This window comes from Xiphophorus hellerii, chromosome 1 (assembly GCF_003331165.1).
Source record: "Xiphophorus hellerii strain 12219 chromosome 1, Xiphophorus_hellerii-4.1, whole genome shotgun sequence".
Lineage (NCBI taxonomy): Eukaryota > Metazoa > Chordata > Actinopteri > Cyprinodontiformes > Poeciliidae > Xiphophorus > Xiphophorus hellerii.
The window spans coordinates 29,045,707-29,067,304 of record NC_045672.1 but is presented as its reverse complement, the minus strand read 5'-3'; the positions used below and the strand labels follow the sequence as shown (position 1 = coordinate 29,067,304).

Sequence of the window (21,598 nt, the reverse complement as noted above, 5' to 3'; positions counted from 1 at the left end):
AAGCGGAGCCTGGGGACTCTGGGTTGGGCTCTCCAATCTCTGGGGGCGAGGTCGCCGAGGTGGTTAAAAAGCTCCTCGGTGGCAAGGCCCCGGGGGTGGATGAGATCCGCCCGGAGTTCCTTAAGGCTCTGGATGTTGTAGGGTTGTGTTGGTTGACGCGACTCTGCAATGTCGCATGGACATCGGGGGCAGTTCCCCTGGATTGGCAGACTGGGGTGGTGGTCCCCCAGTTCAAAAAGGGGGACCGGAGGGTGTGCTCCAATTATAGAGGGGTCACACTCTTAAGCCTCCCTGGCAAGGTCTATTCAGGGGTCCTGGAGAGGAGGATCCGTCGGATAGTCGAACCTCGGATTCAGGAAGAGCAGTGTGGTTTTCGTCCTGGTCGTGGAACGCTGGACCAGCTCTACACCCTCGGCAGGGTCCTGGAGGGTGCATGGGAGTTCGCCCAACCAGTCTACATGTGTTTTGTGGACTTGGAGAAGGCGTTCGACCGTGTCCCTCGGGGAGCCCTGTGGGGGGTTCTCCGGGAGTATGGGGTACCGGGCCCTTTGATACGGGCTGTCAGGTCCCTGTATGACCGGTGTCAGAGTCTGGTCCGCATTGCCGGCAGTAAGTCGGGCTCGTTTCTGGTGAGAGTTGGACTCCGCCAGGGCTGCCGTTTGTCACCGATTCTGTTCATCACTTTCATGGACAGAATTTCTAGGCGCAGCCAAGGTGTTGAGGGGATCCGATTTGGTGGCCTTAGGATCTCATCTCTGCTTTTCGCAGACGATGTGGTCCTTCTGGCTTCATCAGATCGTGATCTGCAGCTCTCGCTGGAGCGGTTCGCAGCCGAGTGTGAAGCGGCCGGGATGGGGATCAGTGCCTCCAAATCCGAGGCCATGGTCTTGAGCCGGAAAAGGGTAGAGTGCCTTCTCCGGGTCAGGGGGGGTGTCCTGCCCCAAGTGGAGGAGTTTAAGTATCTCGGGATCTTGTTCACGAATGGGGGAAGAAGGGAGCGGGAGATCGACAGGCGGATTGGCGCAGCGTCTGCTGTCAAGCGGGCGCTGTACCGGTCCGTCGTGGTGAAGAGAGAGCTGAGCCAAAAAGCGAAGCTCTCGATTTACCGGTCGATCTACGTTCCCACCCTCATCTATGGTCATGAGCTTTGGGTCATGACCGAAAGAACGAGATCGCGGATACAAGCGGCCGAAATGGGTTTTCTCCGTAGGGTGGCTGGACTCTCCCTTAGAGATAGGGTGAGAAGCTCAGTCATCCGGGAGGGACTCAGAGTAGAGCCGCTGCTCCTTCACATCGAGAGGAGCCAGTTGAGGTGGCTCGGGCATCTGGTCAGGATGCCTCCTGGACGCCTCCCTGGTGAGGTGTTCCGGGCATGTCCCACCGGGAGGAGGCCCCGGGGAAGACCCAGGACACGCTGGAGGGACTATGTCTCTCGGCTGGCCTGGGAACGCCTCGGGATTCCCCCGGAGGAGCTAGAAGAAGTGGCTGGGGAGAGGGAAGTCTGGGCCTCCCTTCTGAAGCTGCTACCCCCGCGACCCGACCTCGGATAAGCGGAAGAAGATGGATGGATGGATGGATGGATGGCAAACTGACCCCCATTCATTAATGCTAATAGCAAACATATTTACAGCAGAAATGTACATTTTTTAACTTGCCGTCGCATAATTGTGAAAACTGCAGCACACCAAATCCATACACTCGAAGCAGACATGATCAATCGGTCAACGCCCATCTTTAACGCTCCAGCTTCAGGGCAAATTGCAAGTGAAATAAAGCAAAAACAATCTGGCCATGACTCATAGAGGAACACAAACTCTGTGTGTGACTCAGATGGTGACTCACTGCTGCCCACCAGCTCTGCTCACTCAATTATACTCTTCAGAAATGTGCCTGGGGCTAAGGACTGCAGGGGAGAAGGCCCGGCCCTGCCCTGCTGAAACAATGAGAGGAGCCCTGTGTATGTGTGTGTGTGCTTGTGTGGGAGGACGGAGTGGATGCGGCTCCAATAGGGGTCAGAGGTTAGTCTGATTACCAAATAACACACACTGACATTTAGAGGCTTTACTTGTCAGGGCAAAATATCAATCTGTATCTGTAGTGTCCGTCAGCTGATGTGCCTGAAGCACTTAAGTTTTCTGGAGCACTGACTTAAAGCTCTGCAGGCTTCCTTCGACTTGGGTCAAACAAATCCTTCGTCTTTCAGCAGAAAGTTCCTCTGAGACCCAACCCCCGGCTCTGCCTCGCTGTGGTTTAATCTTATAAGTGTATGCTTACCTCAAAATCCTGATACTGTTCCTCCGTCAGCGACTTCTTGGAGACCACAAGGACCCTCAGGCCTTCCCTCGCCATGTTTCCACACTAGGAAAAGCAGACGAGAACATTTGGGTTCAGCAACTTACAAAGCCTCTCTCAGTGTAAGAGGACTTTCTAGCAAAAATAACACCATGTCTGTCATGAATACTCAAAAAATAAAAAGGACATTTACCTCCTCTTCCAGCCAGTCGTTGTACTGCACAATGCCTGCCATCACCACATCAGCACCCTTCATGTAGAAAGTTATCTCTCCTGTCGATTCGTCCTGAAAACCAGTGGATAAAGACTTGATTTTTGCAGGACACGTTTTCCTGAGCAACGTGAGCTCTGGAAGTCTGTGCTGTTTGGAAATGCAGGATGTATTTGGTAATTGTGATGGATTCACTTTTATCAGGAAATCAAGTCAAGTTTAAAACGTTCAGGCTTCCTGAGTGAGATATCAGCCAACAAAAATGATGTTAGTCACCAGAGTGAGTCACAGGACAAAAGGTGAAAATTTTCTCAGACAAAACGCTTCTGTTATTCTGTTTTTATATTCTGGCCCTGTGTCAAGCAGCAATTAGTTTCAAAACAACAGCCAACAACCTACTATTTTGACATCAAAAATAATAATAAAAAAGCCAATAGACCTGTCATTTATTAGGTTTTTTATTTGCAGACAGAAGAAGAAATTGAATCCTTAGCCTGTAACAATATTTTTCTAAAGGGCAGGGTGTCCCAACTGCTTTGAAAATTAGGGGGAGGGCAAAGGGAAAACTAGAAGGTTTTGAAAGCAATCCCTTGGAAATATAGTTAGGATGTGGACTAGCAAAGAGACACTCACAAATTTACATATTTTTCAGTTTCTCATTTTTCATAGCCACAGTAATGTCTAGTGCAGACAGGGTCTGCAGTCTGTGGCTCTGAAAACTTGATTTAGAAATCTGTTTCTAATCATAAAAGTAAAATAAAGGTTCCTCTTAGCAATTTGTCTGTATATTTTGGCCAAATTAATTTTTACATGTTAACATGTGTGTCTGTTCCAGTAGCGTACAGGGGCCCTTAATGCACACACACACACACACACCCCCGCACGCACGCACACACACGTCATGTTGATATGTAACGACACAGGACAGGTCAGGACAGGTTACTGGACTCCAGCTCCAGTCAGTTTGATCACATATGCCAACGTTTCTTTTAAAAACAGGGCCAGGCTGATAGAAAGCTCTAGTATTCTAGCATGCTTTTTTTTCTAAAGATAAAAATTAGGGAACTTTGATTCTTTAAATTCCACAATGTTTTTCTTTCTATTTTTTTTCCAGGGACAAAAATGGTTTAGGCTACAGCTAATAACTTTTATTTAGCATAAAAGTAGGAAAGATATTTTTTGTTTCTGAATTTGAAATGCTTTCAAATTACAACAACCATTAGAGCTTTACGTTTAAAACACGTAAATGTCATTTATCAGGTTGAATACAACTCAATGCAAACACACATACATATAAGTATCTCCCTATGTAAAGTACATTGTCCCACATACAATGTGATTCAATATAATTCAATATACAGTACAGACCAAAAGTTTGGACACAACTGTGTGTCCAAACTTTTGGTCTGTACTCAATACAGACCAAAGGTTTGGACACACTTTCTCATTGAATTCAATGAGAAGGTGTGTCCAAACGTTTGGTCTGAACTGAGTACAGACCAAACGTTTGGACACACAGTTGTGTCCAAACTTTTGGTCTGTACTGTATGCCCAGAAATTTAGATATACTTAGACTAAACATCAAATGAAGTCTAGTTACTGTCTGCTATTTAGGAGCAATTATATTCCATATAATTCTCATTTGTATGTTGAAAATAAATACTGCAGATCAAAATGAAATTTAAAAACAATAAAAATGTAGGTAAATGTATACATTTCTTTCAAGGATGTTTGAAATATGTTCAGAAAAACAACTGTGGCGATGTTTGTCGTCTACAACTTTCAACTGCTTACCTTTACTTACAGGTACATCAAGTCATTCTTTATTACATATGAGGAATCAGTGAGACCCGCTAACAGTGCCAGTGAAATAGTGGCTGACTGTTGTAGCTTTCACTGACACCAGCACAGCATTTGTTTTACAAAAACAAACAAACAAACAAAAAAACAGCCAAAAGATGGACTCAGATGACCCTGTTTTCAAAGAGCTCACAGCTGATGGTACACAGAAGACGTATTATTTCCTCCTTCAGTATTACAACTTCCTGTTACATTTCAGGATGTGACAGTGGACTGTGTAGATAGTCCTGAGCTCATTTAGTGTTGACCAGATTGTGATTATGGTTTCCTAAGAAATGAATTAAATTGAACATGCCAAATGGAAAAAAAGTAAAATAATAACGTATTATGAATAAAACCCCAAATAAAATAAATTCACAAGAAGAGCCCTTCACTTTGTACAAATTTTTGTTTTGTTTTTGCTAGTCCCTATTCAGACTACAAGTAGTAGAAGTACAAGACTCTATATTTTTAACACTACTTACACATAAAAATTGTTACATTTTTTACTTATCGGTGAACTGATGGTTTTTCTATGATTGTTTCATTTCTTACTTGCGACTCTGCGAAGTTAAATTTTAACAGATTAAACAATAATTTTTTTTTGTCAAGTGAAAACACTTGACATCATCATTGTTGTTCTTGTTATTGTTTTAAATAAATAACAGATTTTAGTTTTCTCTGTTTAAGAACAAAATTTTACTTTGTTTTTCCTCTTTTAAATAACAACAAAATACATAACATTCTCCTACAGTAACATCATAAAGTAAAATTAACAGCAATATCAATATCATCTTCACACTCACTCGCACTATAATCCCCATTCTTTTGCTCTCGTAGGTGAAGGGAAATATCTGGAGGATGGTGAAGTTCAGAATTTGACCAGTAGGGGTCCGTAGTTGCATGGAGGATTGGTCTCTTCCCACCAGAGTCAGCCCAACACTCTCTGTCCACTGCACCAGCGACACCTACCAACACCACAGTGAAAAAGCTTTCAAATAATAGATTTAGTACATAACAGAAAGATGAATTTGCTGCATTTCTTATCCATCAGCTGATGATTTAGTTTATTATATTATAAATAAGACAAAATGGAGAGAAACTGTGATCATTAACCTATGCTCAGATTTTTAAACCTGAGCAGAAGTTTAAAAATCTGAGTTTATTATGTTGACATAATAAAGACCTTATGTCAACCTATATTCTATTTTTTTAAGTCTGATGAAAAGCAATTAAATTCATTTTTGGACAAAGAACTGTGAGCACTGAAAGAATCAATCAATAATGCAATCCTTTTCAGCACTTAAGGTTATTGACTGATGTCCATTTATGAAGAGAAAACATTAGTTTTGCTCAATTCTTTCTGAAGGACACGACATCATCCATTAATACAACGGCAGCATGAAAAGGGGGGATGAGGGGAAACACGTTTCACAATAACTATCAGGCCAGCCGCCAAATGGCACATCCAAGTCACCGTCAGTCCTCTGGCAGGAAAAATGGCCGACGATAGGCAGATACAGACGAGTGAAGAACAGGTGGTTTCTGGTTTTCATGTTATGACACTAAAAAACAAATTGTTTCAAGAGTATTTCTACTGCAAATGTGTGTCAGGAAGTCAAACGAGGCCTGGCCAGAGGGACTTTAACGTCAGCTCAGCTCTGACTAACACAAGACTGGTCGTCCAGGGAGTTATGAAGATATCTGCTTAGTCATAGTCCACAAATACTGGCCGTGGGAGTATTCTTGGATTTTGCATCCGCCACAAAGGCACCTCCAACATTGAGGTTAGCTGTTTGCTTCTAGCTGGACCGAAAAATCATTCAAACTAGTCAGCCTGACTCAAAAACCAGATGGCTGGGATTGTTTTTTTAATCAGTGGCAAAGGAAACTGCAATGCTGACTCCATGCTGACATGAATCACACACAACACATCTTGAATTATCAGTGCATATAAATCTGATTATTCTATAAATAACAAAAACTCCACAAATACTAACCGTCCTGGTAGCAACGTATAACAAGATAAATAATAAACAAATCTTTTATTATGGTGGCATAATCTCACATTGAAAAATTTATTTAAAAAGGAAAGAAATCCCATGTCAAGAAGTAAGTGGGAGTTATTATCTTTGGACCTAAAAAGGAATAATTCAGAGTCAACATGCGGATTCAATTATCAAAGATAGAAACTGGAGATCAGAATCTTTGTGTAGTGATGAACCTTAGAGCCTCATAAAGATAATTACAAAGTCGTCCTTCTATCACCTGAAGAACATTTCCAGGATTAAAGAAGATCTAGAGAAACTCATTCATGTGTTTATCCATAGTTACATTAATTACTGCAAATCAGACAGCTACAGCTGATCCAAAACACTGCTGCAGGCCTTCCGACTAAAACCAGAAAGATAAAGAGCATCAAGCAGTTCTAAGGTCCTTACACTACTGTAGCTCCCTGTAGCTCAGAGAATAGGCTTCATGTATCATCAACCTTCCAGACCACTCAGGTCTTCTGGTTCTGGTTTGCTCTGTATCCCCCAGAACCAAACAACAACATCCAGAAATCTGGAACAAACTTCCAGAAAACTGAAAAATGGTTGAAACACTGAGTTCCTTTAAATTAAGACTAAAAACCCATCTGTTTGTAACTGCCTTTGATTCATAATAACTGTTGACTGTTATTATGATTGATATAATTTCTTAATTTTGATCATGGCATTTGACAAAATGTAATGTTTATTGTTTGTTTCATGATTGGTTACTGTATTATTTTTTGTGGTGTAAAGCGCTTTGAACCGCCTTGTTGAAGAAATGTGCTATTCAAAAAGACTTGACTAACTTGACTAAAATAGCTGAAATCCAGAAATACTTGAGACCCTATAAAAAATTATCAGAACTGCCTATTTTAATGGTGAAAACAACAAATATGCCTTAATATGCGCAGCGGAAACTGTCATGAACCAAAGAACTACCAAAGAAGATAGCATTCACTGTGTCCCTTATCTCCGCTCTTGGAGGTATAGCCAGTTAGTGCAGAGGAAATTGAAATTGGAAATTTGCAAACACCAGCTAATACTGTGTAAAGCAAACCTGCTTTACACAGTATTGTGCATTTCCTTTCGAATATTTTAGATATGTGTTACAAAACAATACAGAAACAAATTTTCTTCAAAATTTTTTAAATTATATTCCACTGAAAATATTCATAAATACTGAACCGCGAAGGGGGCCCACTGTAAAGTGTTCTTCATGTATTGTGCAGAATAATTAGCAAAATATTTGTTGTAAGCGAATTGTGTTTTACACATTTTGGAAAAATTGCCTTAGATCTTTGCCTCAAGTTACAGTGTGTTACATTTTTTCTTTTAGAGCTATGATTTTATAGCGCTAAAAGCTTGATTTAACGGTAAAAAAAAAAAAAATTCCCCCTTCTTAATGAAGAGGGGGGGCAAAAACAGAATTTTCTCAGCGCAGCAGTAGGAAGTAGACTGTACCTCGTCTGGGCTGGACGCCTGGTACACCCTGCATGTGTCTTCGTAGTGCTGCTCTGCCTCAGCCTGGTCCGTCACACCGTTGGCTTCGTACACGGGCGTCACGTTGTGCACCAGGGCGATGGCTTTCACAGCCTCGTGAACTCTGCTGCTGATGGTCTTTCGGACCTTGGTGGCTGCAGGAGCCCTGGAGGCTGGAAGGTCATGGGTCGGCTGGGGACAAATGCAGAATGCACCTTATTAAAATAACAAAATAAGTCTGTTGTAAAATTAAAAGCAAGGTTTCCAGCTGTTTGATTGTGAAAATAAGTTGGAGTGCCAATGGGACTGTCATAGATGGTCAACACTGTTGCATTGGAAATTATCAAAAAGTCTTTATAGAAATTTCAAGATAAGGGCATGAAGTAAACAGTTTTCATAGAAGAGGATTAGAGTCACTCAAAAAAAATAATAATTCTGACTTTAATCTCAGAATTCTGATCTTTTTTTCCTCAGAGTTCTAACCTTTCTCAGATTTCTTAGTTTTATATCAGAATTCAGATTTTTTTTCTCAGAATTCAGATTTTCTCAGAAGATTAAAGCCAGAATTTTCACTTAAGTCTTACTAGATGTTTTAAAACAAGGGTATAAAGAAACTAGTTAAACCCTACAAAAGAGGATTTTTCCAGTGACCCTATACATTTTTGTATAAACCTTCTCTTGAAGATGGAGTCTTAATTTCCTGTCAAGGATTTTCTAAAAGAAGACCAAGAAGAGTAAGGATCTTTCAGTCGCTGCTTTGATAGCGATCCATAAACATAACCAGATGTGTAGAGTAAATATGAATGATTTGCTTTTGCACTGTGACGCTGCTATTTTTAGAAGACTGTGCGCTCCAAGGGTTAATGATGGTGTCATTAAAGAAGTCCTGTCAGCGCTACGCTTGTGGGCTGATCCTGTTTCCTGCTTCACTAACCTCTGGTGTCAAGAGGACAAAGAGTGTCATATGAGATTAGGAAGCATTCAACCAAACAATAATCCCAAACTCAAAAGTTCCTCTCCACAATGCTCCATGTTTTTTTTTTCCTCGTCCTTTCCCAACTTTTTTGTGACTTTTTATTTTCTAGTTTCTGTGTTTTCTTACCTGTGTGTAAGCGCTGAACACATGGCTCTGTACTTCATCCATCGAGTCCATCCCATAAGCCACGGTTCCAAGATGGAGACGCCTGAACACCATTTCATTTTGGGTAAGGGTGCCTGATAAAAAGAAAAGAACAGAGTTTGTACATGTTTTCTATTTTACATTTCCAGACCAAGAATTCTACATTTTATATTTACATTTTACAAAGTATGAACCTTAAACTGGGTTATTTTTGAGTTTTTTTTATCTGGTCATTTTAAAAATCATAAGAAAACACAACACTGAAGTCGGATTCTGATTCAACAATGTGTTAAAGGACTATATCACAGCTTTTTACAGCGCTTAATCTAATCTAGATAATTTCTGAATCAAAATATATGATGCTTGAACATCTCAAATTCAAGCATCATATTCTTTAAAATAAACTTTGTGAGCTCTGATACCTTTCTTGTCTTTCTTGTATTTGTAAAAATATAAATACTTGCTTTAATGCTTTGTCACCTGAGCAATCTAAAACTTAAAAAACAAAATTCTTTTGTCTGAAATGTTAAATTTAAACCCTAATGTGGCACAAGAAAGATAAATAATGCAACTTTTAGAAAATGGAACAGACATTGCTGTTGAAACCTAAACAATTTTCTATTCTTAACTGGTTTTTCATGCCTATCTCAACTGCGTGGGAACTCTAACAAAAAAAGCATTTCCACACCGGAAGCCAAGTCAAATTGATCCCTGGGATTTTGGCAAAAGAGCAAATACTTTTGATGGTTTTAGATTTACAAACAAGTTATCTGAAGCAGATTTTGCAGTTGACATGTGGTAACTGAAAGCCAGAAGCCCTTGACACGACACACAACCTCTGAATCCTCACGCTTACTTTAAAAGCATTTTCTGCCAGTATATCAAAAAGACTTGAGGGGCCATGCACATACATTAGCCTGACCCGTGGACCCTGCTGGCCTAATCGCGCTCTGGATGTGGAAATGGCCGATCATTTTATTGGCCATGAGGGCTGTAAATCTGACGTACAACACCTCACGCCTGAGGAAGTGCAGCGGTAAAGGCTGCTGGGCTGTAAATGTGTGTATGGATGAGAGACTTTGGGGTCTTGTTTTATGGTTTAAGGTTTCAATAGGTAGCAGAAACCCCACCACAGAGCATCGCCCCCAGGGAAGGAAAACACTAAACTCATTTACCATAAGCTCCCATTCTACAGCTCGACTTGTTGGCCCCAGTAAATCTTTTGCTGAGAGAACAAAGAGTATGCAGTGCAGTGGAACCTGTTTTGTCAGTAAGCAGGTAGGAGATGCGTCCGAGTTGTTCCGGTATGGTGCTGGCCCTCACCACCGTCCCAGGGATCTTGGAGTCTTTCTTGATCATCCAGCTGAAAACCATCTTTCCCATGTCCAGGTTAACGCGCAAACTGTATTAAATAAAAAAGAAAAAAGGGATGATAAGCTTATTATAAAACAACTAAATTACCCAAAGAATATTTCAGATAATATTATTTTGGACCTGATGGGCACAATGTGGGAGAAGAGGAGTAAGAAGCGGAAGATCTGGAGGTACCAACGGCCAGCGAAGTGCTGAAGGGCCACCATGACCAGTGACACAACGACCAGTGCCCCAAACAAGATCTTGGTCAAACAGTTCACCTCCAGGTCAAACAAACCCACCTGACAGGAGAAAAAGAAACAAACCTTACGGATCATAAAAAAATTTCGTGCATCTGCAAAGCAGTGTTTTGCAAAGGTATGCATAATCCTGAAACTTTGTTACCGTTTTGACACATTACAACCACAAACTTTATTTTACTTCATAGATTAAAGCAAGTTTAGCATTGTTGTGAAGTGAATGATAAGCATGATAAGTTTTAAGACTGTTTGTGGTTGCAATGTGAGGAAAAGCTCAAGGGGTGTGAATACTTCTGCAAAACCCTAAATGCAGTTCTAAATAAGTCCTAATTGACAGTCAGAATATCAGTAAGATTTATAAGTTGTTCTCAAGTCATACTCCACTTATGGCACCCTACTGTACCTTGTGTCGCGGGTTGGAGGTGTTCATGACGCTCCGCAGCTCCTTGCCTGTGTAAATCACAACCCCCACCACCGTGCCTGGGGTGAGGGGAGACAAAAAGGCCAAAAAGTGCCTCAGGTCAGTAGACTAAAGCTCCAGCATCAACCATAATATGTCAGAAAGATGTTTTCCAGACCCATAATCCTGACATGAATAGACTTTTCTAAAATGAAGAAAGTCAGATTTCCAATTGCATAATGGGTAACACATGTTAAAGCGGGTTAAGAAGGATTTACTCTCCTGCAGGAGAGAAAAAAAACACTTTTATTTAACAATTCTACTTAAGTTTCACTGAGCAATTTATAAATGAACAAAGCTGTCTCACTAATTTTTCACAAAATATCAGATCAACAGTCCCAGAAGTAGCAAGTTAATTTCCTGAAAAACAGTTTTATTGGTGTAATATGAGTCAGACATTTACCAGAAGCAACAACTGTGCTGGCCCACAGGGTGTTCTCAATGCTGAGGCTTTCGTTAACTGGGGGGTCGCCATCTTCCTGGAAAAGTTCAGCAAATAATGGTGAGGGAACACTCAAGTCATTCTAAAATAGAAAACACAGAGCTTAAAAAAACATCTTCAGTAATGTTCTTTTTTACTCTAATTTATGGCTCACAAAAGATAACAAAAATAGATAACAAATGGAATTAAAATAACAAATAAAATTCTATTTTACTTTTATAATCCAACTAAACTGTAACAAAGTTTTATTAAGATTTTTTTAAAACCCCAGACTCAACTCAATTCCCATAGATTCCTCTCTGAAAGTGTGTATTGACTGCTGCAGCTCCCTGTGTGTTTGTGTCATGTGACCAGACAGAAGCAGATATTTTTAAGTTTTATGAAGTAGGAAAATACCTTTATCTTTAAGTGTTGTCTGCACAAAATTAACTCCAACCAAATATATTTTGAGTAAAACTATTAATAACTCGTATCAAAACAAAGCATAACAAGTTAGAATTAGCATAGCACTTCAGCAGGCTGCTCAGGATAAAAAACATTATCAGTAGGAGCAAGATGTGAGTTTACCAGTACTGAGATCACTTCTGCTGACCTGCTAATGAACTAATATTGGAGCAAATTTTTCATTTAGCGCTGTAGAGTTTTTGCTAACTTTGAAAATGTTAAGCGCACTTCACTAAATTAATTTTAAAGAATTAATTTACAACGTCTGATCTGTTAAAAAAAATCACTTCCTAAAGCTCAAACTCTAAAGGTAAGGTGTGCAGTAATAAATTTAATCCTTATGAGTCTGATACACTCTGTTGTAACCCATATTGTGTCACTGACACAATGCTGGATATCAACATGGTTGAATTTACGCTTTAGCATTAGCTTCTGCTAAATACAGTGTTTGTACAAAAATTTTACATTAGCGGAACTAATGTTTGTGACTAGTGCTTTAAAGTTAGTTTAGCTAACAGTGCTCACCACTGGAGTTTACTAAAAGATGGGACTATGTCTGTCAAGTTACAAAATGTTTATTGATCCATTAGGTGAAAAGAGATTAAATTAAAATTGTTAGAGTGACTAATATAATTGCAATCAAGTAAACAAACACACAGCAGGTCATTAAGAACAGACTTACCCTGGTGAAAGTTCCAATAAAGTTATGAATATCAATGTTTGGTTCTTCTGCATATACATATGATCTGATCTGAAGAAGGTCCTGCGAGGAAACAAAGAAGGCTTAACATCTGAAGACAGATTGACGCGTGCCTGATTTTCAATTTTACACTGCTCCAAAACTTGCTTAATGACATGCAGACAAAAAAAATAGCAAAATGTCCACCGTATCTTTCTAAAGACTATGTACTGACTTGATCAAACAACAAAATGTCTTCAATTTCCAGCAACGCTAATTAGCCTTTTACAATATAATCAGAAGTGATCATTATCACTTTCAAGATATCATGATGTGAGTAAGCACCATCAGGCCAGAGCTGCCAGTTATATCTAAATGAAAATGTCTATAAAATCATCTGATTCTAGAATTACCTGCAACCCACCAAAACCAAGCTTGCCTCGACTATTTTCAGAAGAGAAAAATCTGGAGTCAAACACTGAAAACCTTCCTGTAAGTAAAGGCCTGAGGTGAGTCCGGTCTTTTAGTTATGGAGTCCTTTGAAGTGCCAGCCACCCTACTCTTTACCCAAATGACCACTCTTGTCGTAATGACAGACCCGCTGCTGCACTGAGAAAACAATCTGGATTCACAATCAGTCCTGTGTTCATCAGCTAGTAATGGACGAGACTAAACAAAGCCATAATCCTCGACTTTTTCTCCAGTGTTCTTCTCACTCACTGCGGCAGTTGGCAGCCTCTGCGTGCAGGCCACTGGGAGGCGCAGTTTCCAGTCTGTCTCTCCATCCAGCTGGTCAGTTCGCAGGAAGCAGGATCCTGGAAGAGATGCAACATTAAACAAACTCACCTCTAGAGGGCGACCATACATAGACATTTAGTTAAAGCACAAACCTCCCTGGCCTCACTTTACAAGAAAAACTACTCAAAAACTCCACACTGACCAAATCTCATATTGATTATTAACTTTTAAGATGCAAAATTATAAATAATATAACTCTTGCACCAGTTAAGTGTGACAGCTGCCCATTATTGCTGGCAGGGAAAGGAAAGGCATCCAGAGCCCATCCCCCTCCTCCAGCATGCATGCGTCATCCTGCCCAAAACTCTCAATCATGGCTGAGGCCCTTCATAATTGACCTAATGGCCTCCACATGGAAGAGAGATAACCAGGAACTATTTCCAGTAAAACAAAGTTTGTTTTTTCCTGGAACAGGAAGATGCAACAACAGACATGAAGTCCTTCAAACAGAGCCACAGTTAGCTTCATCAGAAGAAAAAGAATACAGATTGTGTGCCGCAAGAGTTTGTTTTTTTTAAAATAAAGAATGCATTGTCCTTCAGTACATTTGTCATCACTGACAGAGCTTGTTCTTATCCATATTTGATTATTCAGATGAGCCGGTGAGGCATCCTCCTCGCCTGTCTCTTGTTGTCTTTTTGCATTTCATCTTGTGCATCCCTTGATTTTCCTTTTCATTATCTCCTCATTTGAAAGACAAAAATTAAGTGGGGCAAGACATTGCAGATGGTACATGGTTTTGTCTACGTGGCCCATTACTTTATCAACCTACTAAAAAATCCAGTAAGAATTTAGCTCCATCTTTAGGCTTCCTGTCGTGCCTCCAGGTTAATCCTGGCACCTCTGCGCCTTTCTTTTTTTTTTAACACATCATTTCCCAGACCAGATAGCTAAATCAGGGTGTTGTGGCTATCTGGGAGAATGACCAGCAGATGTTTACCATTTCTCTCAGAAGTCCTCAGAAAGATCATGTCAGCGGGGACACGTTGGTTCTAGAAAGAAAAACAAGAATTCAATATCACTTCATGACTGTTTACTTTTCCTTCTTCATCCCTCCACTTCTCCCTATAACTAAAGACACACAAGACTTTAAGCTCTGCATGTGCCACATTAGCAACAGACAGTCGTAAGTCTTCCAGAAAAATCACCCTTCACTCAGCCTTTTATACCACACGCAATAGGTTCATCTGGACTGCTTTGTTAAACAATTCAGGACTTAGATTACAATTTTAAATGCTACATAAGCCAAAAAAAACAAACTACAAAATGTTTCATTATTCAATGTCAGACTTCTTAAGTCCATTATGATTAAAATTTAAAACCCTAAATTAATTAATTCTTGGTTGATCTTTGCTTCACAATCTTCTAAAGGTTGTCACTGTTGCTGGTACAACTTTTTCCTTCCACTTACCTTTACATCATAAAGCTTGGATACAACATTCTTTAGCAATAACCTCTTTCTGGAGGGGATCTCTCTGCTGGACAACTGTCTATTCATATCTATTGCTGGGTTTCCATTATAAATGTGCACAAAGCTTTGTCAATATTACACTTGTGTCAAAAAACAACAACATTTTCACAATAGAGGTGTTCCCATTAAATAAGAAACTTCAACTACTTCCTGTTGTCTTTTTCTTTATGGTTTGCGCCAGTCGCAACATCAGGTTGTTGATCATGTGACTCAAGTGATGCAAAAAGAGCGTTTCCATTAGAGTTTTGCAAAATAAGTTTTTTCAAAATTGCCGTGTTTCCATTGAGCAAATTTATTTTCAAAATGTTAGTACTCGAATGTCTGAGGATGAATTCCTTTCAACAATGCTTATTAATTTACTTTAATCTCAAGGTTTGCAGTTTTGTCACCATATTTACTTCCAAATCATAGGTGATGTTTCTCAATCTACAAATTGAAATAACTGAATTAAAAGACTTGGAATGGAAGCAAGTTGAGAGAACCCTTTTCTTATACTTCGGCAAAAAGTAAAGCAATCATAAATTATATCCGAAATTTAAAAAAACTAAGAAATTTACATCAATCTAACTAAATTGAATTTGTACTCGAACCTCATTAGAGCCATTTTAGGTTCACATCTCTTGTGTAAGTATTAAGATTTGACAGGCTGGGGCTCAGAATTGATCACAAGATTACAAAATCTTTACTAACTCCTTCCCCTTCAGTCACCAGTGGGGCGCAGATGATTAACAACCCGGCTCGTTATTGGCCGTCACATAAACGGTGACTCAACGGTCCTGAAGGGCCCCAACTATTCACAGATGTTCATCAAAACCTTCAACAAACAATCTCCAACAAACCTTCTCCACGATTATGAGGTCACCCACTTGAATGCCACTGCTTTTAACCTTCACTGTGCCTGAAAAGCAGAACAAAAGTAAAAGGAGGAAGTTTGTTATATATAGCAACACTTTGAAAGTCTGCAGATTGGTTTTACTTTATCAAGTATCATTCAGACATGAAAGTATCCTCTGGGTGAACTGGTGTCCTGCATGCCAAAGCAGCTCTCCATGCAGATTTGAAAGAATGTTGTGTGGGGGGGGGGGTTGAGCCTTTTTCTCTCATTCCACTTGGAATGAACAGGCAAAATTGTTTGGAGGAGATCACTGACCCTTGAACCGTGCTGTGACCTCTTGGCTTTGCATATGTAAGACATTAAAGTGCATTAATATTGTTATGCATTTGGGCTCACAGGACTTCACTTGAGTGCTTTGAACATTAGAAACAACAACAAAAAAAACTGATAAAAAAACCACTTCAATAAAATTTTACTTCTTTATATTTCTGGCATCTATTCATGTTCCTAAACTTTGGATTTAACGAAACTTGGAAAAACAATGTTTCTTCCTGTGTTAACAAAGTACTGACACCATAAAATTTCTATAAAACCACAAATTATGCGCAGGGGTTGCCATCATGGAGGCAACCAGTCATTGTGTTTATGGCTAAAACAAGCTGCCACATCAAAGGGGCAAAGTGATGGAAACCACAAGAGGTCCCCTGCTTTTTATTGCTGCTACCACTTTATTCCAAGGCCCCTTATGTACACTTTTAAATCTCTGCTTTGAATTACCCACCATTTCCCCTAGCCCCAATAAGTTTTAATAGGATCAACCTCCTACAGTTAGTGGAAGGCACTGATCCAGGGGAACAAATAACAGACAGATATCAGCACAGACAAACGTAAGCTGAGCTGTTTAGGCTTCCTTCTCACCTCTTTTAGAAAGCTTGCTGTAAACTTGAGAGTTTACTTCTTTGTCTCGAAGGTAGCACCTTATCTCTTCAATTGCCTCCCTCGTGATGGTGATAAACAAAACAAGACCCTGGACAGGAGAGGGAAATGCCACAATTAGATGGAGAATAAACATTTTTTTAAATTACAATGAAGAGCAGAGCAGCTTAAACAATATAAACTAACGAGAAAAATGTAGCAAACACAAATAATGTGTGAGGAAATGAAGTGGAGGGACTACAATGATTAACATTTGTTGGAATGCAACATACCAAAGGGACCCAGTAGGTGTGGAGGGCACCTAGGCGTAACTCCTCAACAAATTGAGAGCAGGCCAGTAGCAAAAAGTACAAGTTAAAGAAGTACTTAAACTGATTAAACAGCACCTGAGGACACAGAGCAGAGAGGAGGAACCGTGTGAAACACTTAACATCTACTAAATCACAGTCGCTTCTTTTGTCACTGCAGACGCTTGAATTTTTTCACAAGAATCTTAAAAACCTCAGCTTCAGAATCATAGTGAGAAATTCAACTTAGTTGAATATTTACTTGCATACTTGAAACATTACAAATTACAAACATTACTAGTCAAATTCTACGCCAAGACATTCTCTTATTAAAAAGTTACTTTTTTTCTTCCTTTTTGACCCTCCACAGCATGTTTTACAATCAGGCTTTTCCTGCCGATGCCAATTTAATTTGAGCTCTGACTTGTAGCAGAGAAAAGGCATGCTGTGGGTTCTTTGATAGAGGTAGTAGCTTTGAACACAACAGAAGATGTTGTGTGTCAACACTGTGCCAATAAAACAGAAGTATAATGGCAGCACAAACAGCATGAATAGCCAATAAATCACTTTTATGTATTTGTAAGAAGGTTGTTTTTTCTTGTCTGGATCCCTAAGTGAACTGAATTAGTTGAATATGACTTTATATCCAGACATAATAGCAGAAATCAAAACAAAAATATTAGTAACTTAGTAGCAATATGTATCTAAATGTGTTTAATTTTCCACGTTTTTCACAGATTTTGAACCAGATTGTGCTCTTTGTGGGTTGATAAGCATGTAGCAATCTGGAAATATCTGCTTTTCATCCCCCAGTGTGTGATCCTAAATTTAACACACAGACTCCAGCTTTGCCCACTTTCATTACCACCTCTGTGCAAGATTACAACTAGGAGAAAACTTGTGCCTTCATGCTGCTGCTTCATGGCATTTCCAGAGATGTTGCCTGGTGGAGCCGGCAGCGCAGCAACCAATCTGCAGAAGCATAAAGCTTGCCATATTTTCCGGAGGAAACAACATCTTGACACGAGCCAGAGTAAACAAAAAAGCATCCTGATTTGCAATGCAAAAACTTCTTGCTCTTGTCTTTTGCTTCCCAAACAAATCTGAGCTACTTTCAATTTCAGTCGGCATTAACACACACAAAAAAAATATCTTAAGACAACTTGATGCCCAGAAAGCAAATGAGAATATGCAAATCAGGAAAGGAAAATGCCATAATCCAAAACACAGCTCATAGACTTAGACATAGGAGTCCAAGTCCAGATGTCCAAATATGGTTAATGCAAACTAATAGGCCTCTCTATCAACGCCAGGTGTTTGTTAAAGGAGGATTTATTGAGCTTTCCTCTGAGAAAAGTACATGCAACACAAAACCTGTACTCAGTTTATTATTTAAATGGCAATTAATTAAAAACAGAACAAGAGAATAAAGGTTTAGTGCAGTCTTAATGAAAAATTCTTATTTTAGGTTTCATCTATCTGAACTGGAGCGTAAGCTTAGCCATGACTACAGAGTTAACTAGCAGCTGTACTAGGCGACATAAACATGTATTCTTTGCAGCATTACTAAAAAATGTACAGGTCCTAAAAAGGTTTAAGAGTTATCTTCAAAGGTATTTAAAAATCCTGAAACACTGAAAATACAAAATAATCCTACATCTGCTGCTCTGAGGTGACCAAAGTGAGCCTGAGTGACTGAAATGTCCAGCAAAATCTCCAAGAAAAGCTAAAAAAAAGATGGAGCACATTTAAGGACTACAAATTCTTTTAAAACATGTCCAACAAGTTGACAGTGAACTCATGTCTGCCTGAAGAAGGTGGGCGAGTTTAAACAGAGGAAAGGTGAAGAGGCGACCTTTGACTGACACTAACCCCAGGAAGGAAGGTGAAGAAGTTGTACTTCTGGTTGTTAATGACATTCTTCGGGTACCGCTGTTCCCTCTTCTCTGGGTGGCCGAGCCACACGGTGCGGGGACGGAAGTCCCCCATGCCACAGCAACTTGACCATGGGCAGCATCTGAAAGCAACAAGAGAGGGAGGAAAAACCATGATGCATTTAAAAAAAAACAATCTTCCACACTCATCACATTCTCTCCCTGAAAAAATAAGAAAAATACGATCTTTGATTTCCGGAAATTTACTCAGTGGAGGAAAAAATTCGGAAGAGAAACAATCATTGCCTGCTGTTCATAAAACCCTCGTCAACAAATAGGACAGCTCTTGGCCTTTTCCTATAACATTTCACAAGGTCACAGCATAAAGAAAGGGATCTTTGATCATTCCACTTTCCACAATCTCCTTAGAATATCCGGAGTCCTGCATTATTCTAATCAATTCAAAAATAATTCAAAAGGCAACTACTGATGGTTGTGGTCAAGAAGGATTTCCTGTAACAGTCTGTATTACAGTGAGTCTAGAGAAACCTCTGATTGAAGACACTGTTGTTGTTTAACAGTCTGATGAAGATGATGGTCACGGTTGTTCATGTTCCTTTTCATTTCATGAAGAATCCTTCTTTGCACAATCACCTCTAATAATATTACCTCTTATGCTAACTTAACTTAAAGGTTTGCTTTTGAATTTAGATATGTAGACTGAGATGGCTATGAAGATGGTTGATTAAGAGAATTTCTTTTATTTTTTTCACACGTTCCTCCCTTGTTTCACGTGAGACCTAACTGAAGTGTTTGTTGCAGAAAAGCTCATCTCATCTGACCAAACAAACGGTTCATGTTAAAGTCTCAGCAGCGTTTAGTCAACTCTACCTATTTACTTTGGTGACGGTAGGACAGAAAAGGTGTTTTCCTGTCCTGACTCAAAGAACCAGCTGTTATGTAAATAGTATCTAAAGGTTCCTTTGAAGACTGTGTTAAAGCGACTGAAAAGAGGAAACAAAATTTCAGTACAGCCACATTTTGTAATTATCTGAGAAATGTTAACACCCATCCCATTAAACTTATGAGTTCAGACTGATATGACTGAATTATGACACTGAAAGATTCAACCATGTCAAAACGCTCCTCGTTCTGGTTCCATAAAACTCTACTCAAGAGATGATTATAAATGAAAAGTAGGATTTTCTTACAACCGCCGTTTATAGGGTAAGTTTTTACTGCTTGTAATTTGTTTTGACCCTTGAAAACACAGCGGTTTTGTTAATAATAGCCCAACAAAATAACTCTGGTTCCAGGAAAAGGGTCCTGCAGTTGAAACACACCTATAAGCCCTTGTCCGGTCCTTGCGGTCAATATTTAGGAAAAACAAGCTTCTGTGCCACATCATATTTCTTCCCCAGGGGAAACAGAAAACCAGGGATTACTTCTCAGAAGTTTCTGAATGTTTCCCTGGGAGATTTGGTTAACTAATACAAAATTAATTTATTTTTAGGCTTTTTCTGAGCTATACCACCGGAACAAACTTGGAAGTGTTCACATCATCATTTACAATTCAGAGAAACTCTCACCATAAATGCTCCACTGTTTGTAATGTGTACCTTATTCCACCCGGACACATGGAGAAGGAGCAGCGCTGAACTGAGCTAAGAGCCATGTAAATAAATATTAACCTTATCTCAGAAATAAGGTCATTTCAAACACTATAAAGACAAAGATTATGACCCAAGCTTGCATGTCTTAGTAGAAGTAACACATCTTGTGAGATATCAGACTATAAAATATGAATGACTGTGATGCACTGCGATGTAGTTCTTAATCTTAAAGTACTGTCAAATTTTCTACCAAATGTTTAGCAAATAAAGGCTATGTGACTAGGCGTGAACCAATTCATGTATCAACCAATTTATCAGAGCAGATTTCCCTTATTTCTTATCTGCCTTGTCAAAGGTCTAAAAATCAATCATTGTCCTCTTTGGCTCTGCAGTGAGAGAAGTTTGACTGACAGACCTGCTCTCCAGGTCATGTCTGCACGTTTTCAGTTAACAATGGTCACTCCACTGTTGTCAATTCAGTGACTTTCTTGCTATATTTAGCAACATTTCAGACAAGAAAAAAACGTGGCATCAGTCAAAATTGGAATCTGCAGGTCAGGCTTTTTAAAGATCCGTAATAGACGATCAGCCAGAAAACTGCAATTAATGTTAGTGACTTATGCAATGCTAACATTCCAAAAGGAGAAACAGAACAAGTTGAGCATCACATCTAAAGAGGTTAAACATTCTCGTGAAATGCTTCTTTTTCAGGAAATTCTTGCCTAACTAACCTAAAGTTTAAGTCTTTTTCTCTTGAAGAAGTCTAGGTTTCTTCCTGTTAAAGGGGAATCTTTCCTCTCCACTGTCGCTACATGCATGCTCAGTATGAGGGATTGCAGCCAATGACAAAACACAATTGTCCCGTCGCTACAAATTCATCCAGGAGTGGATTCATGCGATCTGATGGGTTTCCTTAGAAAATGTTTAGTCCAGTCAGAATAAACTGAAATTAAATGCATCGTTTAATAACATTTATTTTTGTAAAGTCCCTTGAAAACTGAATTGAACTGTATAATAACCTACAATGCTGTATTGCCTCACCAACATTTTTGATAATAGTTACTCCATGTTTGTCAATGTGTCATAACAAAACAATGCCATAAACTCCCTGAAACTGAATTTACAGATAACAGTGTATAATAAATAAATTAAACATATACACAGAAAAACAA

At 39.5% G+C, this 21,598-nt stretch overlaps 1 protein-coding gene across 1 annotated transcript in view; it reads right to left on the bottom strand.

The window, feature by feature from the left end:
- The window catches only part of atp9a (ATPase phospholipid transporting 9A), a 47,691-nt gene that overhangs the window by 24,064 nt on the left and 2,029 nt on the right, over positions 1–21,598 (bottom strand). The window contains exons 2-17 of the mRNA XM_032558702.1: positions 18,812–18,956; positions 16,925–17,038; positions 16,635–16,743; positions 15,721–15,779; positions 14,351–14,402; positions 13,333–13,427; positions 12,616–12,696; positions 11,451–11,526; positions 10,991–11,067; positions 10,469–10,629; positions 10,234–10,376; positions 8,957–9,069; positions 7,837–8,046; positions 5,149–5,310; positions 2,486–2,578; positions 2,275–2,358 (exon numbers count right to left, since the gene is read on the bottom strand). Coding sequence (XP_032414593.1) covers positions 2,275–2,358; positions 2,486–2,578; positions 5,149–5,310; positions 7,837–8,046; positions 8,957–9,069; positions 10,234–10,376; positions 10,469–10,629; positions 10,991–11,067; positions 11,451–11,526; positions 12,616–12,696; positions 13,333–13,427; positions 14,351–14,402; positions 15,721–15,779; positions 16,635–16,743; positions 16,925–17,038; positions 18,812–18,956 — 1,774 coding nt within the window. The remainder of the gene's footprint in view (positions 1–2,274; positions 2,359–2,485; positions 2,579–5,148; positions 5,311–7,836; positions 8,047–8,956; positions 9,070–10,233; positions 10,377–10,468; positions 10,630–10,990; positions 11,068–11,450; positions 11,527–12,615; positions 12,697–13,332; positions 13,428–14,350; positions 14,403–15,720; positions 15,780–16,634; positions 16,744–16,924; positions 17,039–18,811; positions 18,957–21,598) is intronic.